Source organism: Zalophus californianus, chromosome 9 (genome assembly GCF_009762305.2).
Source record: "Zalophus californianus isolate mZalCal1 chromosome 9, mZalCal1.pri.v2, whole genome shotgun sequence".
Classification (NCBI taxonomy): domain Eukaryota; kingdom Metazoa; phylum Chordata; class Mammalia; order Carnivora; family Otariidae; genus Zalophus; species Zalophus californianus.
The window spans coordinates 103,738,281-103,766,076 of record NC_045603.1 but is presented as its reverse complement, the minus strand read 5'-3'; the positions used below and the strand labels follow the sequence as shown (position 1 = coordinate 103,766,076).

General features: G+C 46.1%; 2 protein-coding genes and 2 pseudogenes across 4 annotated transcripts in view; 3 read left to right on the top strand and 1 right to left on the bottom strand.

Moving 5' to 3' along the window:
* Positions 1-27,796, bottom strand: part of WNT5B (Wnt family member 5B) — a 105,258-nt gene that overhangs the window by 25,684 nt on the left and 51,778 nt on the right. The window lies entirely within an intron of this gene.
* Positions 41-14,758, top strand: LOC113921598 (annotated as a pseudogene).
* On the top strand, positions 17,625-18,556 carry LOC113921599 (annotated as a pseudogene).
* Positions 20,551-26,376, top strand: FBXL14 (F-box and leucine rich repeat protein 14). Its single transcript, XM_027594435.2, has one exon. It carries the CDS (start codon positions 21,956-21,958, stop codon positions 23,156-23,158), a length of 1,203 nt encoding a protein of 400 aa, XP_027450236.1. The 5' UTR covers positions 20,551-21,955; the 3' UTR covers positions 23,159-26,376.

The window sequence follows — 27,796 nt, the reverse complement described above, 5'->3', positions numbered from 1 at the left end:
ATGCACAAGATTACAATATTTAGCAGAGTGACATGCTATAATGGAGGTACCAACTGCTTTCTGATTGTTATCCTTTAAATCCAAGTCCTAAGATAGCGTAATTAATTCCAAAGGAGGACATGCTTCATTACAGAGTGGTATTTGAACTTGTCCCTAAAAGGACAGGCAGAATTCCCACAAGTGGAGATGGGAGAGTGAGACCCTCCCACTGGGCAAAAGTGCAGAGGCCTGCAAACACAGGACACATTCTGAGAATAAGAACATCACACAACAATATCATGCCTCAAATCCAACTATAAAAAACAGAGAGGGGCACCTGGGTGGCTCAGTCGGTTGAGCGTCCGACTGTTGATCTCAACTCAGGTCTTAATCTCAGGGTCATGGGTTTGGGCCCCGAGTTGGGCTCTGCCCTGGGAGTGGAGCTTACTTAAAAATAAATTAAAAAATAGGGGCACCTGGGTGGCTCAGTTGGTTAAGTGTCTGCCTTCTGCTCAGGTCATGATCTCAGGGTCCTGGGATCGAGCCTTGCATCGGGCTCCCTGCTCAGCAGACAGCCTGCTTCTCCCTCTGCCACTGCCCCTACCCCCTCCTAGTCTCATGTGTGCGCTCTCTCTCTCAAATAAATAAATAAATCTAAATAAATAAATAAATAAATTATAAATACATAAAAACAGACGGGTGCCTGGGTGGTTCAGTGGGTTGGGCGTCAGACTCTTGGTTTCGGCTCAGGTGGTGATCTCATGGGTCGTGTGACTGGGCCCTGCACTAGTCTCCCTGCTCCAAGGGGAGGTCTCCCTGAAGATTCTCTCCCTCTGTCCCTCTCCCCCTTGTGCTCGTGAGCACATGCTCTTTCTCTCTCAAAGAAATAAATGACTCTTTAAAGAATAAAATAAAAACAGAGAGAGAACCAAAGCCAAAATTCAAAGTGAAACGAGTCATCAATTGTTGATGAAGCAGGACCTTCGTACTGGGACTTGCCCATGGAAGACCTGAGTCCCCACGCCTAAGTGTGGGCTTCATTCTGTAATCTGTAGAAACTATCCAAAGCATTTAAAACCTATTTTATTTAAAGATTTTATTTATTTATTCATGAGAGACACAGAGAGAGAGAGAGAGAGAGAGAGAGAGAGGCAGAGGGAGAAGCAGGCTCCCAAGGAGCAGGGAGCCTGATGCGGGACTCGATCCCAGGACCCCGGGATCATGACCTGAGCCGAAGGCAGACGCTCAACCATCTGAGCCACCCAGGTGCCCACTCTCCAAAGCATTTAAATAGGAGAGAGGCATCATTGGGTCTGTATTTGGGAAAACTGCTGATAGTTTGCCAGCAATCACGATTGATGGAGTATAGAGAGTCAGAGTCTAGGGGCCAGGAGCCCAGCTGGGAGGACTAATCCAGCAGAAACACGATAAGGGGCAGAAAAAGAGCACTGGCAGCCTGAGTGGAAGGAGGGGGAGGAGGTGTGTTCTGTGCATTATGCAGCCATGAGAACGACAAATGTCAGTGATGGGAACCAACCACCAGCATGGGCCCTCAGATCACTCGCCTTTGATCACTACTGAATTGAAATAAAGAATACTGATGATAGTATATCTTCGTGTAGCTTTGGGGAGAGCCCACACTATTTTTATGCTCATCTCCAAGGTTCCGTTAGGTGCTTGGAACAGGTTTGATATCCGTGGGATCCAGCCATCTTGCAAATACATGTCATTGATCAAAAAGAGTCACCACTATTGAAGAAACAAAGAGCTTGAAGTACATTTACCACCTAGAATGAGTCAGTAGAAATACATGCATTAAAATTATCAAAAAATATATAGTTAATAGTAGAAATAGGAGCGCCTGGCTGGCTCAGTCAGTGGAACATGTGACTCTTGATCTCAGGGTTGTAAGTTTGAGCCCCACGTTCGGTATAGAGATTACTTAAAAATAAAATCTTTAAAAAAGAGTAGAAATAATTAGCAATAACTTCTGCATTCCTGGGTTTGTATGTATGTACACATATATACATATGTTTGCCCATGAAGTAACTTCACCCCCATATGCTGTCTTTCCACTTTGGACCCTCAGAGCTATTCGTGGTGGAGCTCACTTGATAGTCGCTGAAACCACACACAGCTTGACTATGTCCTCCAGCCTCCACTGCACTAAGATATCATCATGTGACTGAGTTCTTTCTAATGGAATGTTAGAAGAAATGATGTCTACCACTTCCATGCCTGACCCATAAAATCCACCAACAAGCAGTCCTCCATGCTCACTTTCCTTCTTTCACCTTGATGCAGATAAGCATGGTGGCTTTCAAAGTGAAGGCTGAGGACAGAGTCATTAAGACAGAAAACACCCAGGTCCCAAAATTACCCCTTGGAGAACTGCCTGCCAATAAGGAACATGCATTTTGCCTTCTACTTGGGCTAGAAACAAACTTTGATGGCTTTAGAGCCAGCCCACATTTGGGTGTGTGCTCATTACAGAAGCTAACATTAGCTTAACTAACACAAACTCTTACAATCCTCTCATTCTACCTTGTATTATGTACTTTTAAAGAAAATCCCCTTTGCGGCGGCACCTGGGTGGCTCAGTTGGTTAAGCATCCAACTCTTGGTTTCAGTTCAGGTCGTGATCTCAGGGTTGTGGGATTGAGCCCAGCATCAGGCTCTACGCCCATCAGAAAGAAAATCCCCTTTTTGGACTGTAAACATCCCATTTTTATTTATAGTTGCTCAAGTGGTTTCTAAGACTATCAAAGAGACTTCAGTTGTAGGGGTGCCTGGGTAGCTCAGTCGGTTAAGCATCTGCCTTTGGCTCAGGTCATAATCCCAGAGTCCTGGGATCGAGTCCCATATCGGGCTTCCTGCTCAGTGGGGAGTCTGCTTCTCCCTCTCCATTTGCCTCTCCCCCTCCTGGTGCTCTCTCTCTCTCAAATAAATAAATAAAATCTTTTTTAAAAAAGGACTTCAATTGTAGATAAATTGCTATTCTTTTTTTTAAATTGCTATTCTAATTAAAAATATATAGAGGTATCCAGCCACTCAGTCATATGAGGACAGATTGAGCGAGGGTAACAATGCCTGAATTCCTGTTCTTTGAGGTCTAAGACATTTTGTCTGTCTAGAAAGACGGTAAAGCACAACATCCTTGAGGTATTAAAAAAGGAAAAAAGTTTAATCCTATGTTAAGCTATTTTACCTACAAGAAGATCTAAATAACAACCCACCATATTTTACTAATGCAGTCCCAGCTCTTCCTAACTGTGTGACTCTAGACAGGTCACACAGCTGCTCTGGGTCCTTGATTTCTCAATGATGTAATGAAAGGCTGAACTATGTAGTCCCTAACGTCTTGTGCTGCCCTAACATCTCTGACGTCTACTGACCAGTCAACCAACCCAGTGAAATTGGCTCATTAAGTAGTACATTGGGCAATTGATTGCTCTTTCAAAATACATTATTTTTAAGAAAGTAAAGCCTAATAAAACATTACACTAGGTTTTAATTTTAAGTGACAAAAGTTAAGATATTTGGATAGTGCCACTTAAAAGAATCTTTTCTCATAATAGGTAAAAATGGGCATCCGATTTTAAACTACATTTCTTTGATTATTAGTGAGGGTACACTTGTATTTCCTCTTTCATCAGTCATTTAGTTTTAAGATTAGAACACTTGCAGGAGGATCACGTTATTGCCCGCATCTCTCCACCAGTGGGCAACTAAAGGGGCCTAAATTATCTTCCCCACAACCGTCACCAGCTCAACGGACTGAATTGGAGGACTCTTAGCACTGGTTCGTTTCTGTGCCTCCCCGAGTCAGCCTGCCTTTCATTATGTGTTCAATTCAATGGAAGAAAAGTGGTTGCAAGCATAGCATTGTGGGGTTTCATATTTATTCTCTTTCTGTGACAGCCGCATCCAATTTTCTCAGTTGAGAAGTCAAAGGGGTTACAAATTCCGCTCAGGACCTGGAAATCCAGCTGGGCTGTTTGAGCTTCTTTCTGCTTCTCCGTGAATTAAAGATTCTACGGAGAGGCCCTACACCAACAATGCTGCTAATGACATAAGAGGCAGATGGGTCTTCAAACCCAACTGGCCAAGGAGACCCTGGGCTTTGCCTGGCTAACTCTCACGCAAAAATTTGTTTTTGTCAAAAGAAACCCGGTAACGTGATATGTGCTGAAGTGACACAGAGAACGAAGCGTTGAATCAGAAGGCATGTTTTGGCTCTGCTGCTTCTCCGAACCTCACCACGCTCTGTGGCCCGGCACCGTCCCCACATCAGCCTTCTAGTGATCTGCGTCCAAGTGACGCAGTGCGTGTGCCCGAATGACCGAAGAAACCAACTCTCTCCCGCCATCTGGGTTCTAGCAGCAAAATAGAACAAGACTGTTGGTTTCAAAAGCATTTAGAAATTCCGTTTCAATAAAATAGTTTAAAAAACTGACAGAGAGGGAAATTCCTTTTTTTTTTTTTGAAGGTTTTACTTATTTATTTGTCAGAGAGAGAGAGCTCCAGAGATCGCACAAGCAGGGGGAGTGGCAGAGGGAGAGGGAGAAGCAGGCTCCCCGCTAAGCAGGGAGCCCGATGCAGGGCTCGATCCCAGTACCCTGGGATCATGACCTGAGCCAAAGGCAGACACTTAACAGACTGAGCCACCCAGGCGCCCCTGGAGAAGGAAATTCTAATGAGGATTCTCTGTAAAAACTGCCCAGTAGCCAGTGCGCTGAGTTGAAAGCAAGGAAACATTATCAGCAGGAGGGCTGTTGGATCGCTGCCCTGGAGCACAAATAAGGGAGGCGTGTCCTTGCTCTTCTGCGCAAAGGGCCTTGCCATTGCGGATGTCCCTGTCTGGGATGGCAGTAACAGGCAGACAGCCGGGTCTGAAGCTCGGCTAGGCCACAGACAAATGTGCGTTAATGGCACATGGCATCACCATGGTTTGCGTGACTTCCTGGCCGCATCAGAGAGGCTGCATTTTTCTACTCCTATGTAGCACATCCACCATACCATGGAAAGCCACGGGAGGGCACCCATGGATGGAAGCAAAACAGGAATGTAAAAACGCATCCCAAGGACAACATCCAGCTGAAGATGACCAGGCCCCTAGGAATGTTTCGGTGGTAAACATGTTCATGTTTGCATCAAGAGATACCACACACCCAACCCTAAAAGGCCAATATCAACCACCAAAAAGTCAATGGAAAACAGCACAGTGTAACATAGCAAGTATAATGTGACCTGATTTGGTTCAGTAGGGAACAGCATGGAACGGCGCGCAGCAAATGATAGAACTCTTGCATTTTTCCAGCATTAAGAAAACAATTCTCGAACACTGAGGCAAACCCAGAAATGTCTGTGTGCTCTCTATTCCCGCTCCTTCCTTGCCCCCAGGTTGTTTCCCCCAACACGGATTCATTCACTGATCCATTCTTTAGAGAAACAGTTTCCTCTGCCCCTCTCTCTCCCACTCTACCCCCCACCCCCAACATATATTAGCCAAAGACAAATGGTCAGACTTAGAGGCAATCTCTGTTGAATGCTGACTGCATCCACTGTACCAGGGGCTGCAGGACAGGCAGGAGTGGAGGCTTGCAGGTGAGGCGTAACAAAACGGACACAATCCTCGTCCTTGTTCTGCACTGAGAGCAGCCGGGCAGGGAAGGTCCAGGGACTGAGTGACAGTTACAAGCAAGACAGCGCTGTGCAGTTGAGGGGTAGCGCCAAATTCCCATCCCTGTTAAATTCTAGGCAGCAGCTGCTGCAGAATCTCTACCTGTTTGGTTAGCCTGGTGAACAAACAGAACTTGTGATAATTTGTATGCAGAGAAGTAAACTTTCCTTGACCCATTAAACCCCCTCTGACTTAAACAAACAGCTTTTTTTAAATTGAAACAAAACATAGAGAAAAATGCACAAATCTTAAATATACAGCTTGATGAATTTTTACATCCGTATACACCCACGAAACCATCACCCAGATCAAGAACCATTTAGTCATGAAGCACATCAAATTGATATGCTACAGAAAAATGCAGGAATAGAATCCAGTTGGATCTCTAATGTATCTTTTATTTTTTTTTTAAGATTTTTTTATTTATTTGCGAGAGAGAGAATGAGAGACAGGGAGCATGAGAGGGAGGAGGGTCAGAGGGAGAAGCAGACTCCCTGCCGAGCAGGGAGCCCGATGTGGGACTCGATCCCGGGACTCCAGGATCATGACCTGAGCCAAAGGCAGTTGCTTAACCAACTGAGCCACCCAGGCGCCCCTCTAATGTATCTTTTAAAAGCTGTGTTGTTGTTGGTTTTATTTCGATGTTTAGAGAGAGTTTATTCTTTTTTTGTGAGCAGGAGGGGGGCAAAAGGAGGTCCACTCAAGCAGGAGCTAGGCACACAGACACTCATTCAGAATAGAATTTTCTACTTGTTTCGGAGTCTTTCAGGATCCCTAACATTTATGAAAAGTTTAAGAAAACATTCAGGCTCCCACCTACTGCGACACATATTTGCATCCCCTATGTTTAGGAACAGGGTGTGAAAGCAGTTTAACTTTTATTTGTAATCTGGGTGCCTTCTCTTGCATAACACCACAAACTTAATTCCCGCCAACTTTCTTTTTTTGCAAGTCATTTCTTTTCCATGGTAGAACAGCAACGGCAGACAGTGTTATTTTCAGGTCTTCAATGCTCCCTTTCCAGTTTTGTCTTAGAATTCATTTCTTTTTTTTTAAAGATTTTATTTATTTATTTGTCAGAGAGAGAGACAGCACAAGCAGGGAGAGTGGCAGGCAGAGGGAGAAGCAGGCTTCCCGTTGGGCAGGGAGCCAGACGGGGGACTCGATCCCAGGACCCTGGGATCATGACCTGAGCTGTAGGCACACGCTTAACCGACTGAGCCACCTAGGTGTCCCTAGTCTTAGAATTCAAATGAACAGAATAAAAAATAAAACTTGAGGGGTGCCTGGCTGGCTGAGTCGGAGGAGCATACGACTCTTGATCTTGTCATGAGTTCCAGCCCTGCGACGGGTGTAGAGATTAGATAAATGAATAAAACTTAAAAAAAAAAAAAAAGTATGGGATGCCTGGGTGGCTCAGTCGGTTAAGCGTCTGCCTTCTGCTCAGGTCATGATCCCAGGGTCCTGGGATTGAGCTCCACATCTGCTTCCCCTCTGTCCTTCTCCCTGCTCATTCTCTCTCCCTTTCTCTCAAATAAATAAGTAAAATCTTAAAAAAAAGTAAAAACTTAAAAAAATAAAAATAAAACTTGATTTTTTAAAAGGTTTTATTTATTTATTTGACAGAGAGACAGCGCGAGAGAGGGAACACAAGTACGGGGAGGGGCAGAGGGAGAGGGAGAAGCAGGCTCCCCGCTGAAGAGGGAGCATGATGTGGGGCTCGATCCCAGGACCCCAGGATCATGACCTGAGCCCAAGGAGACGCTTAACGACTGAGCCACCCAGGCGCCCTAAAACTTGATATTTTTAAAAAAGCAAAACCAACCAACCAACCAACCAACCAAACAAACAAACAAAACCCTCAGTTTGGAACATGATTCCCACATCAGACCTGAACAGCCAGCCTTCTCCCAAAGCTGTGGATAATTTAAGATGATTTAATGTTAACCATATGATTCTTTACATTGATCAAGGATTAAGAAGTGCTCAAATTTTAAGCATTTAGAATCTTACGCTATAGAACACAGAAAAACTTTAGTTAGCATATTAATCATGTAGTAGCTACAACTTTTTGCCAGTTTAGGACACCTTACAGACTTTTTTTTTTAAGTTTATTTATTTATTTATTTAAGATTTTACTTATTTGTCAGAGAGACAGAGAGTGCGCATGCACACAAGCAGGGGGCGCGGCAGGCAGAGGGAGAAGTAGGCTCGCTGCTGAGCAAGGAATCATGACCTGAGCAGGGGGCTGAAGCTTAACCTACTGAGCCACCCAGGTGTCCCTATTTATTTATTTACTTACTTATTTTTAATAATCTCTACACCTAACATGGGACTTGAACTCACGACCCCAAGATCAAGAGTTGCATGCTCTTCCGACTGAGCCGCCAGGCACCCCCAGAATGTGGTTAATAAATGCTACGCTTGTATTGAAAATTATGATAATCAGGATATTAAATGTAGCATACTAAAGCAAATATGCAGTCTCTATAGTGATGCATTACAGACTAAGACCTGTTGATGATGAAATCATAATGCAAGCTAATTCAATTTTAGCTCTGTCAGCTACATTTCTTAGTTTATACATTTTTTTCGAACTGTGCCAAACTTTTAAAATTTATAGGTTTAAAATCAGAAAAATGGAGGACTAGGCTGAAAAAGGATCCCAAAGACTGTTTTCCATTTTCCCATAGAACTTTGTCACTAACATGCTTGGGTGACACACATAATCACTCTATCTAAAATAAAATGTTCTCTAGTCCTCCCTTATTGCAGTTAAACCAATTAGCAATCCTAACCACTTAGTAGCATAAGTGATCAAATTTCTACGTACTTCTGCCAATGTCTAATTATCCTTCCCACTGTACACATCGAGTACAAAGGCAATCCTGAGCATGCACCTGAGTGGAGAATTCAAAGATGCTCTGCAGGTCCTAGGAAAGATGCACTCAACCTCAATTGTCCCCGGGACCCTGAGAAAATCATTTTTTTTTTAAGATTTTATTTATGTATTTGACAGAGAGAGACACAGCGAGAGAGGGAACACAAGTGGGGGGCGGGGAGAGGGAGAAGCAGGCTTCCCGCGGAGCAGGGAGCCCGACGATGTGGGGCTCAATCCCAGGACCCTGGGATCATGACCTGAGCCAAAGGCAGACGCTTAACAACTGAGCCGTCCAGACGCCCTGAGAAAATCATTTCTTTATTTTACGCTTTATTTTCTCCATTTGCAAAACAAACAAACAAGTGCTGCCATGAAATGTCCACACAGTGCTCTCAGAGCTGTAAAGTGAAGGTGTCATCTAATTACTAAGTTTTGTCATTGTGCCAAAATGTTGACAACTCCAATTTCAGTTTGTGCCCTCACCCAGCTAAATCAAAGAATTCTCAATAGTTACAACAGTAGCCACTGATTATTTGAGTTAAGTTACTTCAACACTTTGGCCTTAAATGGTAAGTGAAATTTAAAAATAAAAAGTAAACAACAAATAAAAAACCTCACTGAATTCTAGGCCTGGAAACTGAGAGTTGTTCCAAATTTAGAAAAATTTGGACAAGGTTTTTGTGCTGTTTTCATGTCCCTCCCAGAAGAGGGAAAAGCAGTGCTTGGTATTACTGACATCTTTAGGAATGACTGGTATTCAGGAAAACAGCAGTATCACATGATGTAAAGATCTGATTTTTATCTCCTAACCATCTTTCTTCTAGGGTGTGAAGAGTTAATTCTGGCTATTTTCTAAACCTTTAACCCTACCGTCTTGGCAGAAAAGGGAACTGTGAGCTCTGCAACAGGGCCAGGGCCGGTCCCTCAGACTCCACTGGGTCTGGCATTATGTAAGAAATGTAAATGCTCTGGTTCATCCACATAGAATTTTCCAGAAAAGCCTGGCCCCAGTACCTTTTCAAAATAGGAATCACTTTCAAACTCCGGGTCAATAAGGCTTTAGACAGCAGAGTCCCAGGCCCAATGTGGAGTAACAAACCAGTTCTGAGTGAGATTGATGTTGATCCCTCCTTGCCTTTTGAAATATTTATCAAGATATGACAAACCTATGAGGATGACCTTCACCAGCAGAAAGAACCACAGCCTCAGGCTATGGAGAGGCAGGAAAGTTAGCCTTCCATTCCAGGGTGGTGAAAGCCTGGAATGTAGCCAGCCTTTGTTAGCCCCACCGTCTGTGCTTACTTCCCTTGGAAAAGAGAATTGAAACTGGCCAAGAATATTCCTTCTCCACTCCCACTTCAGCCCTCAGTCCTGAAGCTCTGGAAAGAGCTCTAGATGCGGTAACTGTCCCGTCCCACAAATACAAAATAGTACTTGATGAAAACTGGTATGTAGGAGGCTCACTTGAAAGCAACAACCTTCCATCCTCCCTTCTGTCTGAATGTTCGGCTTTTCCTGCCTCCCCTTCCTCCCAGCCAGGAGCAGACTAGTCGTTATTTCTGGTAGCGCGTTTTCCTTCCTCCACACCCTCCCACTCTCTTCTTGCCCTGGGCCATGCCCCTCTTCTCTCAGCCCTGCCCCTCCGTGCCCAAGTCTTCCCCGGGTTCTGCTCCCTTGAGTCTCATTTGGAAGAAGCACTGAGTGGGCTGTTCCATGGAGAAAGGGATAATGGGGAAGTAGCCACTAGAGGGTGACATAATTACACACAAGTGCATTCCTTGGGGACCATAGGAGGCTAGAGCCAGCCAGGCGTCCACCTCTGGGCCTGGAGGTGTAAAATGGATGGTCAGTGTGTCTACCCAAAGCATGCACACTCACACATGCTCTTGCTCTCTCTCCCTCTCACACACACACATGCATGATCACAAATACTGACCTACCTTGGCTAGCAAATCAACCAGGGTCTTCCAGTGTTTTGCATGAAAGTCACACCTAGTGACAGTCCAGTCACTATCTCACTCACGACTAACCATTGTTTTCCCGGACCCCTCCTTCTTTGGTGTCATATAGAAACTGCATCCTAGCAAGGTAGAACAATTAACATACACTGTGAAGGCAGCAAAGCACAGTGATTTAGAATGTGGTCTCCAGATCTAGACTAAGTTCAAATTCCAGTTCCGCTAGCTGTTTGGTCTTGAGCAAGTCACTTCTCTGTGCCATAGTTTCTTCGTCTGTAAAATGGAACTTTCTTCATAGGGGGTACAGGTTAGCTGTTGTGAAGGACAGATAAGTCCGTATATGTAAAGACCTTAAAAGAAAGTCTAATGCACAATAAATGCTCCATAAATATTAGATATTTTCATTATGGTCAGGAAGTGTACTAGGAGGTTACATGCATTATTCCATTCAACTCTCCCCAAACTCCCAAGACACAAAAATCACTAGTCCTATTGCACAGACAAAAAAACCAAGGCTCCAACTGGTTAAATAACTTGTCCAAAGTCACAGAGCTTTTAAGTAATAGAGTCAAGATTTTAAACCAGAACCTGTCTGACTACAAAACCTATGTTTTTTTCACGGTATCACTGGGGGAAAAACGCAGTCATCATGAGCTTATGATCTAAAAGATAAAAGATGAGTGGGGGAAACATAGCTTTTTTTCCTATATTTTTTTATTCTACTAAAAAGGGAGAGCCTTTAGGAAGTATAACTTAATAGAAGTTTTATTTATTTTTTAAAGATTTTATTTATTCATTTGAGAGAGAGACAGAGAAAGTGCAAGCAGGGGGAGAGGGAGAGGGAGAGGGAGAAGCAGGCTCCCCGCTGAGTGGGGAGCCCAACGTGGGGCTCCATCCCAGGACCTGGAGATCATGACCTGAACTGAAGGCAGATGCTTAACTGACTGAGCTACCCAGGTGCCCCCTAATAGAAGTTTTAAAGCAGGAGAAAGAGAACTGGGTAGTAGGAAGTTGCTCACCAGGGGTTGTGGGTGCAGTGATCCGGGGTCAGCAGCATCAACATCACCTGGGAACTTGTTAGAAATGCCAGTTCTCGGCCCCACCCCAGACCTTCTGACTGAGAAGGCTTCAAAGGCCTTCGATGCATGCTCAGGTTTGAGAACCACTGCTCTAAGCAAAAGGGTGAGAGTTGGTCGTGAAAACACGTTGAAGGCAACAAGTTGGACGTTCCTCCGGCAGAAGAAGAGTGTGGGACTACTGGTGACTGAAGGAAAGGTGCTTCTCTCCCTGACTTTTGGAGGAGGCAATGAGTGCAGAGGGATGGATGGTTTGCTCTAACTGAAAGATCATTTTATTATGCACTGGCACTTTTGCTGTTTCCGCTCCTTTAACCTGCACATTTCTTAAAAACAGGAAATAACATTAAAAAAAATGTTTTAACTGTTAGCAAACGTATATCTATACAATTTGGGGGCACACCTGTGTGGGTTTTTTTTTTTCCCCCGCAGTGCATTTATCAAAGAAAAACCAAAATAGCATTCATTAGATCCCTCCTATGTGCCAGGTTCTACACTAGGCCCTTCCTTTCCTGTGGATTCCACCCCCCCTCAGGGAATTTGCACAACGTTTCTGTAAACAGGAATTACTTTCATTTTATAGATGAGGAAATTGAAGCTCAAAGAATCTCAGTCACTTTGCCAGAGGCCATGTGTCTATAATGTCAGAGCTAGGATTCCAATGCCCAACTTCAGACTCCGAGTCTGGTGGAGATTGAGCTCATGGGAACAGAGGTGATCTAAGGAGCCCCCATGTCCCAGGCATTCAAGGGAGACACACGGGGAAGCCACCCTCGCCCCTGGGCCTTTTTTCTGGGGCCAGACAGAACATTGACTGGCTCCTCTTCTCCATCCCTGACTGGATGTGTGCCATCAGCCTCTACTGTCTGAGAGCAGAGAATTGGGCAAATGAGGAGAAAGACTGCCAATTAAGAACATTTTTTTTTCCGTTTTCTTTTCTTTTTTTTTTAAGCATTTATTTATTTATTTATTTGAGAAAGAGAGAAAATGAGCGGCGGGGAGGGGCAGAGAGAGAGAGAGAGGGAGAGAGAGAAACAAACTCCCTACTGAGCAGGAAACCTAATGCGGGGCTCCATCCCAGGACCTGGAGATCATGACCAGAGCCAAAGGCAGGCGCTTAACGACTGAGCCACCCAGGCGCCCAAGAACATTTTTGTTCAAGGCAATCTGGTTTGTAAAAACAGTAGCAAACTCCAAGCCATGAACTTAAATTTCCTGACTTCAGATACTGAATTCCAATTCCAGATAAATAAGAGTTAAAGTTTCCTTGTTCTTGAAGAGAAAAAAAAAGCCAAAAATTCTTTGAAAAGGTGATTTTTAAAATTAACCTAACTGATGCCTCAAGATGAAAGAACCATAACAAAGTATGACAATGCAAAGTATTACTGCTAGTAATGTTTTTATTTTTTTCTAAACAAGCAAGGAAAAACTTCAGCCTGTTCTCTGAATAAGTTTCCACCCTATGTAATGACCTTCCTCCATCAACACCTGCTCATCAATTCTAGGCTTCCCTATGGTGACCCTCTAAATTGAAACATTTTATTTCCATCACTCTGGTGGCACTGGAACACCAGCAAAGAGCCACTAGGAGCAGGTGACCTGGAGCTCATTGCCTGGTCCTCAATCCTTAAAGGCAGAAACACCACTTCCACATCTTTGTCTACTTCAAAGCACAGAGCCAAGCACAAAAATTGTTTTAACGTTTCCTAAACTACTGACTGACTGAAAATCTACCTTGTTAGGTGTTCCCTGCCCTGGAAACAGCTGTATTTACAACACAACTTATTATTATTATGTTTTTAGAGTTGTTATATCTATCTGCTTTATAACAAGTACCTAAAGTTTGGTTTTTTTTTTTAACAAGTACCTAAGGTTTTTGTTAATATTAACAAACGACAGCTGATATTTGAGATTATTCTATCAAAGTATTTCTAATCCTTTGGTTAGGTGCCTGAAAATATGAAAACATACATTAGAGTTAATGCTCGGGGTGCCTGGGTGGCTCAGTGGGTTAAGTGTCTGCCTTTGGCTCAGGTCATGATCCCAGAGTCCTGGGATCAAGTCCAGCGTCTGGCTCCCTGCTCAGTGGGGAGTCTGCTTCTCCCTCTCCCTCTGCTACTTCCCCTGCTTGTGCTCTCTCTGTCAAACCTTTTTTAAGGATTTTACTTATTTATTTGAGACACAGAGAGAGAGAACACAAGCAGGAGGAGAGGCAGAGGGAGAGGGAGAAGCAGACTCCCCACTGAGCAGGGAGCCCCATGCAGGGGGCACCCTCTCTGGGTCAAATCTTTAAAAAATAAAATAACTAGAGTTAATGCTCAGAAGTTGCAAATTACAAATGGCAACTCGTTTCCAGAGAGGGAGGGAGTGACCATTCATGCGGGCGGGGGTGTAATCATTAGTAGCACCCCTTTCGCTCTCATGAGTTTTTCCAGTTTGGACAACAAATTGCACAGTCGCCTTTCGTGGGTGACGGCGAGAGCAGGGACGGCACCCTGAAGGCCTGGGCGCGCTGCCTGCCCACCCCAGACGCCGCACTGCGCCCCTCTATCGCGTGCGAATCTTTGCACTTCGTCATGGGGTCGCCAAGTCCCCCTTCTGGTGCTTCGTGTCTCAGCGGAAGAAGACGAAAAAGTCTTCAGGGTAGGGGCGGCTCAGTCGTTAAGCGTCTGCCTTCGGCTCAGGTCATGATCCCAGGGTCCTGGGATCGAGCCCCACATCGGGTTCCCCGGTCTTTGGGAAGCCTGCTTCTCCCTCTCTCCCACTCCCCCTGCTTGCGTTCCCTCTCTCGCTGTGTCTCTGTCAAATAAACGAAAATCTGAAAGAAAAAAGGAGTCTTCAGGGGAACTGTCCAGTGTGGACAGATGTTGGAGAAATCCCCCCTGGCGGGTTTGGAACTTCGGGGCCTGGCTGCGCTGCGACTTCCAGAGCGGCGCCCGCACACGGCCTGTACCGGGAGTCCCGGCACCTGACCACTGGGGGCGCTGTCACCAGGGCTACCCGGACATGGGCGCCCACTGGCTCCCCCATCATGAAGGTGGAGGAGCCTGCAGCCAGCAAGTGCCCCCATCATGAAGGTGGAGGAGCCTGCAGCCAGATCAAGTCCCCGCTGCCCCACCGGGGCCTGTGGCGCCAGCACAAGCCACACTTCACCACCAAGAGGCCCAACACCTTCTTTTAGATGCAGAGCCTCCCTGTCCCCAGGTCAGCCCAAATAAATTCCTTGGGAAGCCCCCTCCCCCCCAAATAATAAAAATAAAAAATAAAGTGCACAGTCACCCTAATGAGAGGGCTCTAGCTACCCAGACCCCAAGCCCTGATTTTTATTGTGGTGGTTAAAGCCCATGTTTATAGAATATAGCAAACTAATAATTTGGGAAGAGTAAACAAATAGTTCAGGGTATTCCTTGCAGTTTGTTGACAGAACAATTTTCACCTATTTTTTCCCTTTTATTTACATCTTTATTTCAAAATGTTCTATTTAAATATTTTTTTAAAAAGATTTTATTTATTTATTTGAGAGAGAGAGAATGAGAGATAGAGAGCACCAGAGGGAAGAGGGTCAGAGCGAGAAGTCGACTCCCCGCTGAGCAGGGAGCCCGATGTGGGACTCGATCCCGGGACTCCAGGATCATGACCTGAGCCAAAGGCAGTTGCTTAACCAACTGAGCCACCCACGCACCCTATTTAAACATTTTTAAAAAAGATTTTATTTATTTATTTGACGGAGACACAGCGAGAGAGGGAAAACAAGCAGGGAGAGTGGGAGAGGGAGAGGGAGAAGCAGGCTTCCCGCTGAGCAGGGAGCCTGAAGCGAGACTTGATTCCCGGACCCTGGGATCATGACCTGAGCCGAAGGCAGACGCTTAACGACTGAGCCACCCAGGCGCCCCTATTTAAACATTTATAATTACAGTGAAATACATATAATGTAAAATTCACCATCTTCACTGTTTTTGAGTATATAATTCAGTAGTGTTAAGTATATTCACGTTGCGCAACAAATCTCTGGAACTTTCCATCTTGCAAAAATGAAACCCTATATCCAATAAACAATTCCCCATTTCTTCCTCCTCCAAGCCTCTGGCAAACACCATTCTACTTTCTGTTTCTTTGATTATTCTACATACCTCATATAAGTGAAATCATACAGTATTTGTCTTTTTGTGACTGGCTTATTTCACTCAGCATTATGTCCTCAAGATTCCTCCACGATGTAGCTGTGCCAGAATTTCCCTCCTTTTTAAAGCTGCATGTAGATACCACATTTTGCTTATCCAGTCATCATGATGGACACTTGCGTTGCTTCCACATTTTGGCTATTGTAAATAATGCTATGAAGATGGGTGTACAAATATCTCTTTCAGACCCTGCTTTCATTTTGGGCGTTATAAACCCAGAAGTGGAATTGCTGGATCATACCTATGGTAGTTCTGTTCTTAAGTTTTTGAAGACCCATCATACTGTTTTCCACAGGGGCTCATCCTACATTCCCACCAACAGTATGTCAGGGTTCCAATTTCTCTACGTTGTCACCAACACTTGTTTATTTTCTGTTTTATTAATAGCAGCTATCCTCATAGGTGTGAGGTGCTATCTTATTGTGCTTTTAATTTGCATTTCCCTAACAATTACTGGTGTTTAGCATCTTTCCATATGCTCGTTGTCCATTTATATATCTTCTTTGAAGAAATGTCTATTCAAGTCCTTTGCCCATTTTAAAATCAGACTATTTGGGGCGCCTGGGTGGCTCGGTCGTTAAGCATCTGCCTTTGGCTCAGGTCATGATCCCAGGGTCCTGGGATAGAGCCCCGCATCCGGCTCCTTGCTCCGCAGAGAGCCTGCTTCTCCCTCTCCCTCTGTCTGCTGCTCTGCCTGCTTGTGCTCTCTCTGTCAAATAAATGAATAAAATATTTAAAAAATAAAAATAAAAAAATAAAACCAGGCTATTTGTTCCTTTGCTGCTGCTTAAATCTTTTATTTGCAATCAGTGAATCAAGTCCTCGCCCTCTATTATCTTTAATATTCTCTAACCAAGAGGTGCCCCAAGGTATTCTCTTGTTTAGTAATACTAGAAATGAAAAGAATGTTGCTGTCAAGAAATCTTGAAGTTGGAAAGTAGTTGGAAAGGTACCATTTTATAAATCTCAGATATCCATTGCTATTGGTTGTCCAGACTCTTGGAGAAGTTTTGATATGCCTGAAGTCTTTCATAAAGATATTATGTTATTACTGCTCTCATTCATTTCAGCTCAACAAATTTACAGGGTGCCCGCTACTACGCTACTACGTAATGGACATTGTGCCATGGATACTTTAGAGTTAATATAAAACACACACAAGGGGTGCTAGGGTGGCTCAGATGGATAAAGGACTGACTTGATTTCAGCTCAGGTCATGATCTCGGGGCCCTGCGATCAAGGCCCAAGTTGGGCTCACCATTCACTGGGAGTCTGCGTCTCTCCCTCTTCCTCTGGGCCGCCCCCCCACCCCCCACCCCCCTCTCACACACTCTCTTTCAAATAAATAAATAAATCTTTAAAAAAACAAATAAAGCACACACAAAATATTTTAACTCCTTTGGTCTAATAATACCTACCAGCTAGATTCTGGGTCACTAGTTTTGGATCTACATTTTTTTGAATGAGTTTAAAAAGCTACAGATCTCTTCTGATCTTTCCTGCCAGATCTTCCCTCTCTGAATGAGGAAGTATACACGCCCTTAAGTAAGCTTGATATTTGGGTTGGGCCTCTCAGTTTTCCCAGGCCTCACCCAGGTGAAAAACACACCCTATCTGAAAATCTAGTTCCTTAAAAATATCTTGGTAAAGTTTTGGAGAGACTTCCTATATAAGGCTGTCATTTCTGCTTCTATACAGAAGCACATTCAGAAAAAACTTCTTTCCGGTTGCAACTTGTTGAAAGATCTCAACAAGTCCTTAAAACATGAACAGCCATCCAGCGCTGCCAGTACTTGAGCTGCCTGCCCCTCCTTGCCTCCCCTCTCCCCGGAGAAGCCCAGGGAACTAGGGCAAGAAGGAGGGACCATGTTCCAAGGCAGGCTGATGGCCCTCGACTACCATAACCCTGCTGGCTTCAACTGCAAAGATGAACCAGAATTTAGAAACTTTATTGTTTGGCTTGAAGACCAGAAAATCAGACACTACAAGATTGAAGGCAGAGGTAATTTAGGAAACATCCACAGTAGTGACCAGCCCAAGTTCTTTGAAAAGTATCTCAGAGATGTTAACTGTCCTTTCAGGATTCAAGACGGGCAAGAAACAATTGACTGGCTTCTTGGTTTAGCTGTAGGACTTGAGTCTGGAGATAATGCTGAAAAAATTCAAGGACTTGGTACATGATAATACAAAAATTGCCAGCAATGTAGAGGCATTGATCCATCTGGATGTAAATAATCCTGATTTTTAAGGCTGGTGTAATGGCTTTGGCTAACCTTCTTCAGATTCAGCTGTCAGGATGACTACCTGGTAATGCTTAAGGTAATTCGCATTTTGGTCCAGGATGCAGCTGCTACAGCAAATCAAACAAAACAGGGCTTGCCTGTTACTTTAGGCAAACAACTCTTGGGTTTTTTTTTTTTTTAATTTTTATTTATTGATTTTGTCAGAGAGAGAGAGAGAGAGAGAGCACAAGCAGGGGGAGCAGCAGAGGGAGAGGGAGAAGCAGGCTCCTCACTGAGCAAGGAGCCCGATGTGGGACTCGATCCCAGGACCCCGGGATCATGACCTGAGCCGAAGGCAGACGCTTAACGACTGAGCCACCCAGGCATCCCCAACTCTTGGTTTTAACACAAGATATGTGGTTCTTAATGAAGCTGCTCAAATTCTGTGATTGCTGCACATAGAAGAGCTCGGAGAGCTACAGACAAAAATTCATGAAGCCACACATAGTAGCTGTTCAGGCAATTACTGCCAATCCAAAGACAGACCACAGACTGGGGAACAGTTTAGGATTTTAGCTTCTCACCTACTTAGTACAATTGGGAACCATGTACACTCTGGCATGTGTTTGGAAATCCAATGTCACATTTTCAAGGGAAGATGCCCAGAAAATCGACTACACTCTAGAGATTTACCATCATTGCTTTTTCTTTAATAAAATTCAGGAAAGTGGGGGAAAAAATGAACAGCTATCCAGAGGATTTTCTACATTGGTATCCATCTTTTTCAGATTATCAGGGTCTCTGCTCCACGATACCCTCCATCCACTTTTGTGCCCCAAATCTGAACCGAAACCAAAATCCCCAAGAAGCTACTGCATGTGAAAATATTCTTAATCTTGGCCTGCCTTAGGCACAATCCATAAATTCTAGGGTTGAGAAGACAACAGGACTAATGTAGGCTCATGGTCTCCTAGAGTGTTACTACTGGAAAGGCCTCTGAAGGTTATCCAGTCAAATCACCCTCGTGTCACATGAGGAAACTGAGAGCCAAAAAGGGACACATTTTCTCAAAGCCATACAAAGTCACTATGTCTCCAGACAGCATAGGGCTCTTTGATGCCACACCTCTTTTTGTTCACTAATGTTCATTTCCTGAGATGCCTCTTGATGTTTATTTTCCTATTTATTGAACATGAAAACAATTGTATTACTGAAAATCCTTGAAATATGTTTGAATGTATTAAACAAAATGCTCTGTATTAATAAAATTCCAGAGTTCCCCTCAAGAAAAAGTTTTGCTAAAATTAGGATCAGGTGGCCAACTTCTAGAGAAAGTGCTCTGGGCACCTCTGAATGACTCTTCAGACTTGAGAACAATGGCCTGTCTAGAGGAGAACCACTAAGCTCCTTTTCTTCAGGTCATGCTCCCAGTCTACAAATACACTCCCCTGGACCCATGTGTGGTCTAGCACTTTGTTTTGTGTACAGTAGGATTAAGGTGTTTGGGATTCATACTTTGACATCAATACAAACACATCTACATCCTCAGCACAACAACAAAAAAGTGACTTTCATGTAGAGTTTAAGGTAAAAATTTAGGCATAAGTGACTGAGACAAATATAAGGCCAGATATACTCTAGGAGAAGAGTATTAGCTCGGGTATGGCGCAGAATCGTGACATCTTATTGTCACAGTGCATCTGGATCATCTAGGTGACTAACAGTACAGTCTATTATTTCAGAAAGGTTATAAAAATCTATGGGCCTCACACCATGTGTAACGTGGGTGAGGAAGCAAACTTGTAATCTGCATTTCCTGATTTAGGAACAGGGGAGGTGGGGGGTGGGTGTCTAAAATATCTTCTATTAGTGAATCTGTATGTACTTGGTCTAGTATTGGTCTCCCCGGCAAAGAGAGGTGGCCAAAAGTTAATCTCACATACTGAATAGGGAACCCATTCAATATCTTGTTTGGGCCCTCAAAGAATCAATGAAACCATTTTCCTTTTCCGATAAATATACCAGGTTGTCCTGTATGAGGTTGTATGGACCCATGAGTTCATTAAAAGTACAGAGGGTCATTTTCTCTGATCCAAAGATTCTTGGTTTGGGGATAGTTAGTTGGGAACGCTGAAATCCTATCGTCTGTGCCGGCATTTAAGACCCAAGAGCCACATTCCAAAAGAGAGCACTGCCCTGGTTCCATAAAACCCAATTTCTAAACCAGCAGACATTTGCTTGCAGCACCTTAAACGAAGTTCAATAGTCGCTGTGTTTTATTTAAAAAGTATCTTTGTGTTAGTACATACAAATATACTCTCAGCACAACTGTCCGTACAATTTATATTTAGTCCAAGAGGCTGGTGAGAAGGAAAAAGATCATAAAGCAAGGCTTAGGGACGGCTGCTCTCTTCTAAGTGCAAAGCAGGCTGGCGCGATGCGAGGGCATCCGTGGCGCTCCCGGCAGTCCACAGTTCAGCAACAAAGTGCGGAAGTGGAAGGAAGTTTTTATGTATAAAGTACCACAGCGGTGTCCAGAAACAAACAGAAGATGCTAGAAGGCAGCAGGAATGGGTAATGCTAGAATGAGGGCTGCGGAGGGTCAGGGTCAAGCTAAGGTGGTCATGAATAAAGCCGAATTTCTCCGTAATTTGAGGCACAAGACCGGAGAGAAAGGAATCGTAGGAAGCAGCCCCGTTGGGGAAGACTGGGGGTGTGATAACAGGGACATGTTAAGAGGCATTAGGAACAGTAAAAAAAGGAAGGAGAGTTGGAGTGATAATTATTGAGTACTACCACTGGGAGGAGGGTCTTGCAGGGATAATAAAGGGAGAAGGGTGTAAAGGAAGGGTCAGGAATGGTAGGGGTAAACTATGGGAAAAGACTGCGCAGACGTCAGCAGCAAAGAAAAAGAGAAGGAATGGGGTTGGGGCGTGGCCCAGAAAGGGAATGGCTCAATAGCGGGCTACGGGGTGAAAAGGAGAAGGGTGGGGAAGAGCCCGGCTGACAGCTGCTCTCAAATGGCGCCTACAGGGTTAAAAATCAGGGCAACCAGACTAGGAAGAACTCGGTTTCCAGGGTAACGGCCCCGACAGTTCCGGCAGCGCAGGCTCGTACCATTGCGCGGGCGCGCGCGGGGGGAGCACGGCGGGAGGGGACGCGCGAAGGAGCAGTCGGGCAGAGGGGTCCGGCCCGGACTCTACCAAACGCGCGGCCCGCCTGCTCGCCCCGGGCCCGGCGCCGAGCCGCGCTCCGGCCGCGCCGGCCGCGGCGTCCTCCGTGCCCGGGCCCGCAGCTCCCAACTGGCCGCGGACGGCGGGGGGTGGGGGTGAAGGAACGTGCGCCCGGTGGCCCGGATTGGCCTCCAGGTCCCCCCGCCTGGGCGGCGGAGTGCGGGCGGCCCGGGCTGGGAGGTTTGAAAAGCGGGCGAGAGACAAAGGCAGCAGGAAGCCTCCTCGGCGCCCGGAGCCCGTGCTCTCAGCCCCCGGGACCCCCCGGCCGGCCCGCCGGCCCGGAGCAGCAGCGTCGGCGGCCGGCGGCGGCAGTGGCAAGAGGCAGAGGATGCGGCAGGGGGCGTGGGAGCGGCGGCGGAGCGGGCGGAGCGGGCGGAGCGGCGCGGCCCGAGCGCGGCGTGGTTAGACCCGAGGCGGCGGAGGCGGCGGAGGCGGCGGCCCGGCCGGGCTCGGGAGTGAGTGAGAGGGCGCTTTCCCCGCCCGGGATGTGAACACCGAGCGGAGCCCGGGGCGGGGGGAGGGAAGGGAAGGGAGGAGAAGCCGGCAGGAAGGAAGGAAGGACGGACGGACCAGGAGGAGGAGCGGCGGCGGCGGCCGGAGCCGGAAGGCGGGGAGGGGCCGTCCGTTGGGCCCGAGGCGGCGGCGGTAGCGGCCGGGGCGAACCGCTCTTGTCGCCTCTCGGGACAGGAGCGGCGGGGCCCGCGCCTCCTCCCCCCGGCGCCGCGGAGGGGGGAGGAGGAAGATGGAGACCCACATCTCGTGCTTGTTCCCCGAGCTGCTGGCCATGATCTTCGGCTACCTGGACGTCCGGGATAAGGGGCGCGCGGCGCAGGTGTGCACGGCCTGGCGGGACGCCGCCTACCACAAGTCGGTGTGGCGGGGGGTGGAGGCCAAGCTGCACCTGCGCCGGGCCAACCCGTCGCTGTTCCCCAGCCTGCAGGCCCGGGGTATCCGCCGTGTGCAGATCCTGAGCCTCCGCCGCAGCCTCAGCTACGTGATCCAGGGCATGGCCAACATCGAGAGCCTCAACCTAAGCGGCTGCTACAACCTCACTGACAACGGGCTGGGCCACGCGTTTGTGCAGGAGATCGGCTCCCTGCGTGCCCTCAACCTGAGCCTCTGCAAGCAGATCACCGACAGCAGCCTGGGCCGCATAGCGCAGTACCTCAAGGGCCTGGAGGTGCTGGAGCTGGGGGGTTGCAGCAACATCACCAACACCGGCCTCCTGCTCATCGCCTGGGGCCTGCAGCGCCTCAAGAGCCTTAATCTCCGCAGCTGCCGCCACCTCTCGGACGTGGGCATCGGGCACCTGGCCGGCATGACGCGCAGCGCGGCCGAAGGCTGCCTGGGCCTGGAGCAGCTCACGCTGCAGGACTGCCAGAAGCTCACTGACCTTTCTCTAAAGCACATCTCCCGGGGGCTGACGGGCCTGAGGCTCCTCAACCTCAGCTTCTGCGGGGGCATCTCGGACGCGGGCCTCCTGCACCTGTCGCACATGGGCAGCCTACGCAGCCTTAACCTGCGCTCCTGCGATAACATCAGTGACACGGGCATCATGCACCTGGCCATGGGCAGTCTGCGCCTCTCAGGGCTGGATGTGTCGTTCTGTGACAAGGTGGGGGACCAGAGTCTGGCTTACATAGCCCAGGGCCTGGACGGCCTCAAATCCCTCTCCCTCTGCTCCTGCCACATCAGCGATGATGGCATCAACCGCATGGTGCGGCAGATGCACGGGCTGCGCACGCTCAACATCGGACAGTGTGTGCGCATCACAGACAAGGGCCTGGAGCTGATCGCTGAGCACCTGAGTCAGCTCACTGGCATAGACCTGTACGGCTGTACCCGAATCACCAAGCGCGGCCTGGAGCGCATCACGCAGCTGCCCTGCCTCAAGGTACTCAACCTGGGACTCTGGCAGATGACGGACAGTGAGAAGGTCAGGTGAGGGCAGCAGCACCTGCTCCCCTTGTCCCGCCCTGTTCTTCCTCCGGTCACCACCACGCCCCCGCCCCCCGCCCCCCACTCGACATGCACACTTACACATAGATCATTGTAGCGGATGAGATGGGGGCAGTGACACGAAGCCTCAGGCTCATTTTCTCCCTCCTCCAGCACCTCGGCCCACTACACACCCATTCCCATTGCATCTGGGGTTCCTCTGCTACCCCTACCTTACTCACCTCTCGTTTCCCCTGACGATGGAGAGCCGGATTCAGCTACTTACCCACCCACTCCTCTCTGCAGGGGGATGGAGGACTGTTTGAGCTACTGTATCCCCACTGCTTTACATTTGGAAATGGGGGAGGGGTGGGGATGGCCTAGTCCTTAAAACCCTGGGGGAGTTGAGGAAAATGTCTGCCTTCCTTAAGCTTTTATTTGAATACTGTGATCTGGTTTTTATTTTGAAATGTATAAAGAGCAAACCCAACTACCACGGCCTTTTCACCCTCCTTCCTTCCAGATTGTAACTAATCCCAGGCTCTTCTCATCACTTCTCCTACAGTACTCTGCTGTTCACGCTCATTTCCTTTTAATTGTCTTTCTTTTTCATGTTTTTATTTTTTGAAGAAATTCGAAATCACGGTCCTTTTTTTTTCTGCTGAATATAGTCTATATATTATATATATATAAATTATATATATATACATATATATATGTCTGGCTACCTCGTTTTAGTTTACTTTTTTCTCTGAAGCCCTGGAATTCTACAAGAGAGATATTTTGAGACAAACATTTTTGTGCCTAGACTGGAAAGATGCCCATTGGGTTTGTACGTCTTTTTTGTTTTGGCTTCTTCCCAAACTCCATCCATCCAGTGTGTCCCACTTCCACATTCTGGCTATAATTTTTTTTTTCCCTTGCGCATTGGGATTTGAGGGCCCAACGGTGTTCGTAAATCTTGACTTAATTTATAGCACAAATGTGTGGAAGAAATGAGAGTTGAACTTTTGTTTGTTTGAGATGCAGATTGTGTCTTGAAAATGATTATTATATATGCAAATTTTGCCCTACCCTCACCCTCTTCCAAGTGTCCCCACAAAAAAGGTCACATGGTGAGGCTTCCTGTTGGAAGCAGAGGAGCAGAGTTGGCCTACGGAGCCCCTGGGGCTGTAACGTGAAGGGGAGGAGACTAAAACTCACGTCTTATCTATGTTCTGTTAATAAAATGGGAATTTGTGGGTTTTAACAAAAATCTGTTTCTAAATGGAGGCATAGATGGCTTTCTTTATTTTGGTGGGGGTTGGAACTTGTGGCTTTAAAAAAAATCGCTTTTGAGTAGGATGTATATTTTTGTTGGAGTTTTTGTTTATTTTTTTAGAATCCTCCACAGCAACATGCGAGACCATGGAGTTAAAGAAACCCAGAGACCTTTATCAATTAATTGTACTGTTTGTGAATTTGTATAAATAATAACAAAGATCCTCTTAAAACATTTATATTCTTACAGTAAAAGGTTAAACTGATATTTATATAATAAAAGAGGAAATATGAAGTATGTTTTTGAAAAAAAAAAAAACAAAACAAAAACAAAAAACCTTGTATCTGTGAATTATTTTGAAGGCAGTGTGTGTTTGGGTACATGCCAAAGTAGGAGGTGCTGTTTGTGTACTTACTCTAGGAGGATTTAAGGTATAGAGTTCGGTGCATCCTATGTGGTGTGAGTAAGCTCATGGTTACACATTTATTCTGTATAAGGTTTACTACTGACATCTAAATGTTTTGTTGCTAGAAATGTGACTGGACTGGAGATTTATATAATTTTTGGTTTTAAACTGTCAACAACATGGAAATTGAAAGAAACTGAACAAAATGGAACTTTTTAAAAACTAGATCTGTAAGAGTCACAATTTCCCCGGGGTGGAAATGAGATCCAGGGGTCCTGTTGAAAAATGGGTCATGAGATGTGGAAGTGGGGAAGAAAAGACGGGCTTCTTTCCACTTTGAGTGGGTGTGGGGAGGATGTGAAATGGTGAAGGGTGGAGGGAACTGAAGCCATTGTTCAGAAAAGTTAAAAGAGCGCTGTCCTTGCTTGCTCGCTCACTTGCTCAGTCATGCATGCTGAATCTCACAGTGTGAGTGAGGGTCCTGGTGGAAAGGAGGAAGGCAGTTCAGCCCCTCTTTTTAACATTCTCCTCCAGGCCCCACTGTATTTAAGCACTTTCCTGGGGGATGGGGAGGTTGGCCAGGAGTTCTTGCACATTTGCATTTTAAGCACTTCCAGCGCTGAAGCTCGCCACTCCACTCGGATCCACTGTGGTGAGGGCTCTTAGGCTGAATTTGGGGCAGATCAATGAATACCAACAATCTAGCAAAGAGTTCCCTCTGGTAGACAGTAACTAATCAACACCCCTGTGGCTGGGCTGCGGAAGTGGCAGGGTATAAATGTTCCCAACAGCGGAGTAATTCACATTCCTGGTTTCACATAGGTCTTAGTTGTTTCTGAGATTTTTTTTTTAAACAACAAAAAAAATACAGATCCCAGCAAGAGCTAATAAGAGCGGTATAAAACTTTCCTGCAAAGACACCTCTTTCCAGGAAGAGAGCTAGAACCCAAGTTTCTCTTGGGGTGAGATTGTTTTGTAAAATTTCCAAGCTTTCTGCTTGAGCATATCACAAAAGCGGCATTGTTCCTTTTTGGAGAGCCATCACAATTGGGTCTAATTGAGCCTGACACTAGATCCATCTTCCTTTTCTTTGGGGAAGGTGTGGATCTCTTCCTTCCCTCTTAGGTTACAGTGCTTATTGCCTGGAAAAAAAAATGTGTGAACCCTAGTAAGAAGTCGGGACGTGGATTTAGGGTCAACTTTCTAATTTAGCATTTGGCACTATACCGCATGAAGGTTCCACAAGCTGTAAGTTCTCGGGCTGTTTTTCTTTCAAGAGACTGCATGACTGTATGGATTCAGTCAAAAATTTGGGCACCTCCTAAGTCTTAGACTCTGTGCTCACATTCTTCATTTTAATACACAAGATAATCCTACCAACTAACGGGAAGGGTTTTCCACTTTTCTGTTTGGTTTTGTTTTTTACTTGAAAGGCTAAAGATAAGCCTGACTAAAGGTCGGTAAATTAATGTTTGAAAGTTAAGATCATGGACCTGCTGTCCTCAACCTGAACTGGGTATACTTACGAATATATCTGGAGTGTCTCTGGAAACGATGAATAAACCATTTACTTTCATCAGCCAAGGTTAACTGTTTATCTCTCAACCTTCGTGGATGGAAAGAAATGAATATGTGTTGAGAACCGGGGGTATGCTTTGCATGGTCCCTGTAAATTTCTCCTTTCAGTCCTCAAAGCAACCTGTTGAAACAGGTATCCTGATTTCCAGATAGGGCGTAGTACTCGCCTGAAGTCACCCAGCCACTAACGGAGGGAAACCGGGACGCACACCAGGGCCAGCTCCAAAGTCTAGCTCCCTTCTGTCCTCTGAGAAGGTTCAGTTACTGATCATACCTTGAGTTCCAGTGAGGTGACCTCACAGAAATGAGTGGTAGCTGTCTGATCACCGTGTGGACAAGCCCAGGCCCCAGGGCACAACTTAAAAGGGGATATGGGTGGATCCAATCTCCACCATAACTACTGGAATGGAAAGAAATGCTTTTAAAGACCAAAGCACTAAAGAAAAGGACATGATGATATTTTGCGGGTGCTACAAAAGTTAAAAGGCACATCAGGGCAGTTTTTAGAATAGCAGAAAAAAACCTGGTTTGGGTATTTGCTGCAACTTCAGAAGTGAAAAACCAAAATGGGAACTTCGTGCAAACTTTATCACCTAGAAGTAATAAACCTCATAGAAACTGGGTGGTGGTGGGGAAAGGGCTCCGTATACCTTTCTTTGGGTAGTAGCCCTTGAAGTCTGGAAGAGATGATAAATGCAACAGTGGGGTTCGGTTTCTGCAGTCCCTAAGGGCCGTGATAGGCCTCCAGCTAGAAGTGTGGTGCTGCATGATGCTCCCTGCTGTGGACTCCCTCCTGCGGGATTCCCCAGTCCTAAGGCAGGGGAGGGCCCGCCCGATTTATCCCACATTTGGCAACAGGGAAAGGGATGCTTGCCTAACTTATAGTATGTCTTTAGTTAAGAAAATTCACAAATTGATCATACTCTTTAATGATTCACATCAACAACAAAGATCTGAAAAAGCAAATGTTTCCTTTTATTGGAGTTTCCTTTTAAAGGTAAGAACTTTCTCTGAAAAAAGGACACTTGATATGTAAATTGAAGCATGGCCTCCCCCCTAAATCCTGGTGCTTTCCTGCCGCGCCTACTAGAGAGACGCTGGTCTTGACATAAGCAAAACCTTTTTCCGCTTCTGAGTTAGAAAATGTGAACTCAAGTTCTCAAAGGGGAACGGTAGTGGCCCCCAGGAACCACTGTGTTTCCAGAGAACAAGAACCTCTGGAATAAAGGATCGGATTTGTAAAACAAAACCGAGGCCTCCTTGCAGATTCTGGCAACCGTCTCTTGCTGGTGCCCTGCAAGGGAGGGCCCCTGGTCTCCGCTCCGCGCTGCCCTGCTGGACAGAGGGCCGCTCCAGTAAGACACACGGGCAGGGTCCTCTCGGCTCCCTTGTCTTCCCTG

What these genes read in the sequence shown, in the direction of transcription:
- FBXL14 (XM_027594435.2), top strand. Translation starts at nt 21,956, where the DNA reads ATGGAGACCCACATCTCGTGCTTGTTCCCCGAGCTGCTGGCCATGATC.